This window comes from Ceratotherium simum, chromosome 24 (genome assembly GCF_057802395.1).
Source record: "Ceratotherium simum simum isolate JZ-2026a chromosome 24, ASM5780239v1, whole genome shotgun sequence".
Lineage (NCBI taxonomy): Eukaryota > Metazoa > Chordata > Mammalia > Perissodactyla > Rhinocerotidae > Ceratotherium > Ceratotherium simum.
In genome coordinates this window covers 1,970,470-1,978,841 of record NC_141923.1, presented here as the reverse complement: position 1 = coordinate 1,978,841, position 8,372 = coordinate 1,970,470, and the positions used below count along the sequence as shown (strand labels likewise).

Below are 8,372 nucleotides of genomic sequence, written 5' to 3'. Positions count from 1 at the left end.
AACAGGGAGAGTAAACTTGTTGGTGCCAGTGTAAGAAGTCTGAGGCCCTGGGCTCAAGGGACAGAGGGGAGGGTCAGCCCCTCCCAGCCTCGGCCCAGGGGTGCAGGCCCAGCCTCGCTGCCCACGGCTGCCTGACCTGCTTCTCACTGCCCTGCGGGCCGCGCTGCAAACCGCCAGAAGCCCACGCCTCATCCTCTCTGGCAGGAAGTTTCCGTCTGATTTTGAACTGAACCTTGTACGGCTCTGAGTACTGGAGGATTTTGAGAGCATCTTCATATTTAATGTCGTCAAAGAATACGGTTGCGCTGAGCAGCTGGTCCCCTGGAGAAAGACAAGGTGGGCCTGGGGCCTTAGTTCCCCCGGCCTCACCATCGCTGTGAGGGAGGGGTCTACAGGGGTGTGGGAAGGAGAAAGGGACACCTGCCCGGGCTGCCCAGCCCCGTCCCTCCATCAAGCCCTGGGTGGGAAGGGGTCTACCCCATTTCACAGGTGAGAAAACCCAGCACGGCGAGTGGCACCAGCCTGGACACAGCTGAGCAGTCTCAGGGGGTCATCCTGAGCTCCAGGCGTGGCCCCTATCCCCCTCCAGGTACCTCCCACCCTGATAGGGACCATGGGGACCCCAGGAATGGGGCGATCATGGCACCTTCTCTCAGGCTGAAGAGCTTGGCAGCCGAGGAATCCTTTAGCACTTGCTTGACAAAGATCCCCTGGTCCCCACCGCCAGTGACGCTGTAGCCACTGGCTCCAGCCTCCACCTCGGTCTTCAGTGTCACTTCTGTCGCCTCCTGCATGGACTGGAGCAGAAGCACATCAGGGCCGTGGTGAGCATGTGCTTGTCCCATCACAGGCATCAGTGCTGGGGGCTGCCTCCCCTGAGGATGGGGACCCCAGAGTCCTGTCCATCATCCAGGTGACACAGGGCAAGGGTAGGGCCCCCAGCCAGGTGTATCCAACTTTGGAGGAAGCCAGCTGCAGGCAGCCTCAGGTGGGAGGGGCCTCCTCTTGTCCCCGCCCCACCTGCCAGGACCCAGGAGCAGCCTGGTCTTGGCCCCCATCCACGCCCAGTGCAGCTCACTGCGCAGAAAGGAGAGGCTTCTGCACACAGGGGCCAAACCCTCTCCCGTTGGCTCATTGTTTGCTCTTCACACTCGTTCTAAGCACTGATCGCACACCAGGCAGCTGGTGCTCAAACCAAGGAGGGTCATAAACGCCGAGGAAAGTACAGCAAACAGTGTGGCTGGTCTGACCTTGGAGATGATGGGGGCCTCGGGGACCGGCAGAGCTTTAGAACTGCTGGGGCCGCCAATGACAGAACAGGCTGCCTCAGGAGGCAGTGCACCTACTGCACTGGGTGCCCACAGAATCTAGCACATTCTGTGGCCTGTGTACACAGCAGGCAGCAGCCTTACCCATTGTACAGCTGAGAACACTGAGGTCTGTGCATCTCGGTCCACCTGGCCAGTAGTCCAGGCTCTTCATCACAGGAGTAGAGGGGTCTTGGTGGAAGCCTGGACCAGCCCTCTGGAACCCCTCCCCACCACTCCCACAGGCCTGATGAGGGGGACGGGCATGCCCTTGCACAGGACACAGTGGCTCACTGCCAGCCTCCTTGCCCCCCTCCTTCTGGTTTTGGCCCAGGTCACCCTGGCTGGAGCCCTTTGGAGGGGTCACCCCCCTGACCCTCAGCTGCCACCATACCCACCTCTGGATGGCTCATCCTGGAAAATGTCCGTGAGTCCCCTGAATCTCGCTTCCACCAGGATCTCCGCCTCCCTGAGGAGGCTTGCCTGCTCGGCGTGTCTTCCTGCAGCCACAGACACAGGGGTCACCCACCAGCCCCAGCCCAGGGGGCAGGGGGACTCGGGGAGGCCAGGAGAGCCCAGCTCAAAGGGCCCAGAACCCCCAGAGCACAGCTGTGGGCAGAGGGAGCTGAGGCCCTCCAGGGAGATGGTGACTCAGGGCCTCGGTGCTTCCTGACAGGGCCACACCCAGGGAAACCCCACGGTAACTGGGGTTTTGTGTGGAGCAGGGTAAGAAAGAAATACAAGCAGGACAAGAACGCATCCGTCAGTAAACACGTCTTCCCCAAGGCCCTCGCCGCGTCCTCCTCTCCAGAGGTGGCCGTGGGGACCCTGTCTGTGTCTCCTTTCCAGAGATGGCATGTGTGCGCATACAGCCTGTGCCATGCTACACGCAGAAGCATGAGGTCTGTTCCCTACACGCACACACACGTGCGCCACCATGACTGTGTCTTGGCCAACTGCAGGGAGGGGTCCTGGGGGAAGTGGTGCAGAGGGGTCAGAAAGGATGGCCCAGTGGGCAGCAGGGCAGGGCGGCAAGGCTGCTCAGACACACGTATGAGTTGCCCACACAGGGTGATGCGGGAGGAGGAAGGCCCCATGCCTGGGCCTTCCCTCAGCCTGGGGGTCTCTGTCCAGCAGGCTTACCGGGGGTCCGAAGCCAGTACCCTCAGTGGCGTATTCGTAGACAGGTGAGGACCCCTGTGGCCGTGGCCGAATGGTCTCGTCCACAGGCCCTTCAGTCACCTAGCAGGAGAGAATCAGGTTACCCTTAGCCACTCGGGCTCTGCTCAGGCCCAGAAAGGATGGGTGCGGGGCTATAAGTGGAACATGCGGCCTCCCTGGGGCTCACTTACAGAGTGGTCCTCCTCGGTCTCTGCATCTGGCTCCCCGGGCTGCAGCTGCCGGCCAGACACTGTGGAGAGAGAGGCTGAGTCAGTGGAGCCACGCAGGTGGCGGGATCAGATGGTGACCTGGGGGTGGGGGCCCAGGAGGGGACATCTACCATGGAGGTGGTGTAGCCCCATCCTGGACACTGGGTCTGAGTGCACACACAGGGGTGGGGGGGATCCACAGCCACTGGGCCAGGGAGGTGGTGATATCAGGTCAGATGGCAGTGAGCCAGCACCAGGGGAGCTCAGACAAAGGAGAGAGACACCACTGATTTAGTCCAAGAAAGTTACTAAACACACACACACAACAGTAATCACTGTGAGGGGGAATCAGAGTCCAGAGTTGCCCCAGTGTGTAACCTAGAACATCCGACATTCAACAAAAACTTACAAGACCTGCAAAGACACAGGATGTATGATCCACACTGAGGAGCGAAGCAGTAACGGACACTGTCCTGAACATCCACAGGGGTTGGATTTAGCACCGACTTCAAAGCAGCTATTATAAATTTGTTTAAAAAACTAAAGGAAACCACGTTTAAAGAATGAATGGAATACATGATGACAATGGCTCAATGAAGAGAGAATGTCATAAAGAAACAGAAATCATAAAAAAGCCAAGTGAAAATTCTGGAGTTGAAAATCTACTGGAGGGGCTTAAGAGCAGATCTGAGACACCAGAAGAAAAAAACGAAAAACGTGTAGATTAATAGAAATTAACCAATTTGAAGAACAGAGGAAAAATGAACAGAGCCTCAGATATCTGTGGGACAACAGTAAGAATACCAATATACGTGTAAGAGAAGTCTCAGAAGGAAAGGAGGAAGAGAAAGAGGCAGAAAAATATTTGAAGAAATAAAGGCTGAGGATAACCTACAGATCCAAGAAGCTCACAAACACCGATAGGAAAACACAGAGAGATCCAGACTAGACACATCACAGTCAAAATGTGTAAGAGAAAAAGAAAATTTTGGAAGCAGCAAGAGAAAAATGACCCATCCCATATAAGGGCACAAGAATACAATTTACATCTGACACCATGGAAGCTAGAAGAAAGTGGAACAACATACTCAAATTGCTGAGAGGGAAATGTTGTCACCCAAATTCTATATCTAGCAAATGATCCTTCAAAATAAAGGCAAAATAAGGACATTTGCAAATGAACAAAGTCTGGGAGAATTCATTGCTAGCAGATCTGCCTTACAAGGAGTGCTAAAGGAACTGACACCAGATACTAACTCAAATCCACAGAAAGAAATGAGGAATGGAGAAAATGGTAAAAATGCGGGCAACTATAAAAACCTCTATAAATAAATCCTTTTCCTCATTCCATCTCTTAACTTCTTTAAAAGACATAAGATTGTATACAGCAGGGTTGGCAAACTTTTCTTGCTATTTCTTGCTTTTAATAGCTATTTTAGGCCTTGCAGGCCATCCCATCCCTGATGTGGCCCTCCAGGTGCAGCACAGAAGCAGCTGCAGACACCCGGAAATGAATGAGCAAAGCTGCGTTCCAACCAAACTTCACTCACAAAACAAACAGGCTGCATTTAGTGCACAGCCCATAGTCTGTCAACTCCTCGCACAGGGCAATAATTCTAACACCATATTTTGGGACTATAACGTATATAGATGTAATATACATATGACAATAATAGCAAAAAGGAGGGGGAGGAAAAAGGAGATATGTTTGATCAGAATTTCTATAGTTTACCAGAATGAATGAAATATTGCCTAGGGCTAGGAGTGGGAGCAGGCACTGACTGTAAACAGGCTCAAGAGAATTTGGAGGTGATAGAAATGTTCTAGAACTGGATTGTAGTGGTTGCACAGCTCTATAAAGTTACTAAAAACGACTGAATTGTACATTTACAATGCATGGGCTTTATGATATGTAAATCATACCTCAATAGAGCTGAAAAAGATAACTAACTGCATAAAATAAAAATAATAAAATCTAGAATTAACATATGCAGAAGTAAAGCATATGACAACTACATGAAGGATGGGGTTGGTGGTAAAGGCAGTTTCTGCTGTAAAGTTCTTATATTGTGCATGAGGTAGAATAATGCTATTTGAAGGTTATTGTGATGAGTAAAATGTACATAGTATAAACCATAAAGCAATCATTAAAAAAATGCATAGCTAATAAGCCAATATGGAAAGAAAATGGAATAGTAAAAGCAATACATTATCTATAAATACATGTAAGTGTATCTATTGTGTATATACAAATATATACAATGTATACATAGTATAAAATATATAAATATATATGTATTACGTATATTATTGAGCAGTTACATATGTGTAAATATATTTAATTAATGCTAAAACAAGGTAAGGAAAGAGGGAAAAAGGAGCAAAGAACGGATGGGACAAAATAGAAAGCAATTAACAGGACGGTAGGATTTAAACCAACCATATCAACAATTACATTAAATATGAAGGGACTTAAAATTCCAATCAAAAGGTAGAGATTGTCAGAAGAGAGAGAAAAGCAAGACCCAACTATATGCTATCTACATGAAATGGACCATAAATATACAGATACAGATGGGTTAAAAGTGAAAGGAAAGAAAAATATATAGCATGCAAAAACTACTCATAACATTTCATAATGATAAAGGGGATAATTCATCAAAGAACATAATAAACCTAAGTCTGTACACACCTAAGAACAGAGGTTAAAAACACGGAAGTGAAAACTGGCAATACTGCAAGGGCAAATAGACAAACCCACAATCACAGTCGGAGACACTGACACTCCCCTCCTAGTCGACAGCCTCATGAAATAGAACAGGGAAGACCAAGTTGATACTTAGGGATTGCTCGGCCTGACAAGAGCAGAATACACATTCCTTTTAAGTGCATACGGGACATTCACCAAGACAAACTATATGCTGGCTCATTAAAAATGTCTCAATAAATTTAAAATAATTTAAATCGTACTAGGTATTTTCTCTGAGCCCCACTGGAATCAAGGCAGTATGGTATAAACATAAAGATCAATGGAACAGAATAGAAAGTCTGGAAGAGTCCCACACTTTGTATGGTCAATTGATTTTTGACAAAGCAGCCAAGTTATTTCAATAGAAAATTAATAGTCTTTTTAACAATGGTGCTGGGACAACTGAATATTTATTTGGGAAAAAAAAATAAAACCTTGAACCCTTACTTCACATCACATATAAAAATTAACTCAAAATGAATCATAGGGCTAAACGTAAAACCTAAAACTATAAAACTTCTACAAGAAGTTGAAAACATAGGAGAAATTCTTTGCCACCTTGGGGGAGGCAAAGTTTTCCTAAGCAGGATACAAAAGGTGTGAGTCCTAAAAGAAATGTGATAAATTATATTTCATCATAATTAAATACTCCTCGTCTTGAAAGACATTCTTAAGACAATGAAAAGGTAATGCATATATCTGACAAAGGACTTGCATCCAGAAGATTCCTACAGATCAATAGAAAAAGTCAAAAAAATCAATCAAAAATGGGTAAAAGATTTGGACAGACACTTCACAAAAGAATATGTACCAGTAGGCACAAGAGGGTCAACATCTTTAGCCATAGGAAAATGCAAATTAAAACCAATGGCACAAAGATCCCAGAACCAGACTGACACAGATATAAAGCTAAGGGAAACAGATGATCTTTTCAATAACTGGTGCTGGGTCCACTGGATATCCATATGGAAAAATATTAATCTCAACTCATACGTCAGCCACAAAAAACTATCAATTTCATGTGGATTGCAGATCCAAAGTTGACGGTTTAACAAAAACGCATCCAGAAGATAAAACAGAATGACTTTGGGGACACGAAAAGCACTAGCCCTAAAGGAAATGACTGATAAATCTGTCTACATTAAAATGAAGAGCTTCTGTTCATCAAAACACACCACCCAGAGAGTGAAAAGTCAAGCCATGGATTGGGCAAAGAGATTTGCAATACATTTACCAAACAAAGGGCTGCCACCCAGAATGTACAAAGACTTCCTGGAAACCAAAAGAAAAAGACAGATAACCCAACAGAAAAATGGGCAAGCAAACTCTGGAAGTACAATTCACAAAAGAAGACCTCCAACTGGTCAATTAACCTGTGGACAGGCGCTCAGCATCCATAGTCATCACACAACAAGGAGACAGCTGAAATGAACAAGGCTGGCCACACCGCAACGTGTAGAGCACGGGAGGCAACTGCAACTCCCCCCGTTGTAGGTGCTGGGGGGAACTGACAGTCACTTTGGAAAACAGCCTGGCAGTGTCTGCTAGTCTAACACTTCCGGCCCCGCCCTGTGGTCCCCCCTCCACACGCAACAGAAACACATATGGTCCCCAAAAGACAGGTACCAAAATGTGTACCTCAGCACTACCGTAGAACCCAGAAATCAGAAAGACTCAAATGTCCATCAACAGGGCCGGCCCGTGGCTTAGCGGTTGAGTGCACGCGCTCTGCTGCTGGTGGCCAGGGGTTCGGATCCCAGGCGCGCACCAGCGCACCGCTTCTCCGGCCATGCTGAGGCCGCGTCCCACATACAGCAACTAGAAGGATGTTCAACTATGACATACAACTATCTACTGGGGCTTTGGGGGAAAAATAAATAAATAAAAAATTAAAAAAAAAATGTCCATCAACAATAGAATGAAAAAAAAATGTGGGTATTTGTCCAACGGAATATTATATGGCAATGCAAATGAATGAACTGCTTCTGCGGCATGTGGTGAATCTCACACACACAATGTGGAGACAGAGCTGGCTGTGCCAAGAGCTCACACAGAGCTGTACCACACGGAGCTTGGATTGCACAGCCCTGCTCCTGTGAGCACCCCTTTGGGGAGGGCAGAGCCAGCCAGGCAGGGCCCCTGGCTGTGGTACGGGGCTACACCAGTGTGTCCACTTTGGGAAAATGTCTCAAGCTACGTACTTAGGATGTATACTCTTTTTCAAGAAAAATTTTTAAAATTCTACATAAAATTGACATGAGGCAATTATAAACTTTATGCCAATAAATCTGAAAATTTAGATGAATTGGACATATTCCTAGAGAAACACCCCGCCAACAGGCGCAGGGAGAAAGACCATCTGAATAGTTCTGTAATGATTGAACAATCAAATCCCTTATTTAAAACCTTCCCACAAGCAGACCCAACCGCCTCGCCCCAACTGTACTAAATATTCAAAGGAAAGCACTGATCTCTCAGCAGCTCTGGAGGCCCTCCCCCGTGTGACCGCATTGCTGGTGACCAGGGGACACGAGTGCCCACTCCCGCCCCACCAGGCCAGCAGAGCGTGGAGCGCAGAGGGAGCGAGCCCCTGCCCACGGGATGGGCACCCGGCCTGACCGGGATTGGGCGCGTCCCTGCCCCCACGGAGCGGGTCCTGGCAGAAGTGCCGTTTGCCTGCTACGCTCTGGCCAATTTGCAGTGTGCCCCTGAGCAAGCCTGACCTCTCTCTGAGCCTTGATTTCCCCAAACATGTCTGAGGGCCGCTCTGCCCACCCAGAAGAACCTGAGGGGCTGCGCTGTGGAGGGGGGTTGAGGAGGGGGAGGTGCGGAGGGGGCGGCGGCGGGAAGGCGTCGCCAGCTGGGGAGAGAGAGTTCTTGACTCCGCCTCCGGGCCTTGCCAGAGGGCGTGGCGGGGAGCGGAGACTGCTCCCCTGCGCGGAAGCC

The 8,372-nt window shown here is 48.7% G+C and overlaps 1 protein-coding gene across 3 annotated transcripts in view; it reads right to left on the bottom strand.

The window, feature by feature from the left end:
* AHNAK2 (AHNAK nucleoprotein 2) overlaps positions 1–8,372 on the bottom strand; it is a 40,346-nt gene that overhangs the window by 20,241 nt on the left and 11,733 nt on the right. For 2 of the 3 annotated variants that reach the window (XM_087447822.1, XM_087447823.1), the window contains exons 2-6: positions 2,660–2,718; positions 2,451–2,549; positions 1,706–1,807; positions 647–797; positions 137–321 (exon numbers count right to left, since the gene is read on the bottom strand). In XM_087447822.1, coding sequence (XP_087303948.1) covers positions 137–321; positions 647–797; positions 1,706–1,807; positions 2,451–2,549; positions 2,660–2,718 — 596 coding nt within the window. Of the gene's footprint in view, positions 1–136; positions 322–646; positions 798–1,705; positions 1,808–2,450; positions 2,550–2,659; positions 2,719–3,086; positions 3,811–8,372 lie in introns of those variants that run through there. The other variant, XM_087447821.1, reaches the window with a different exon arrangement.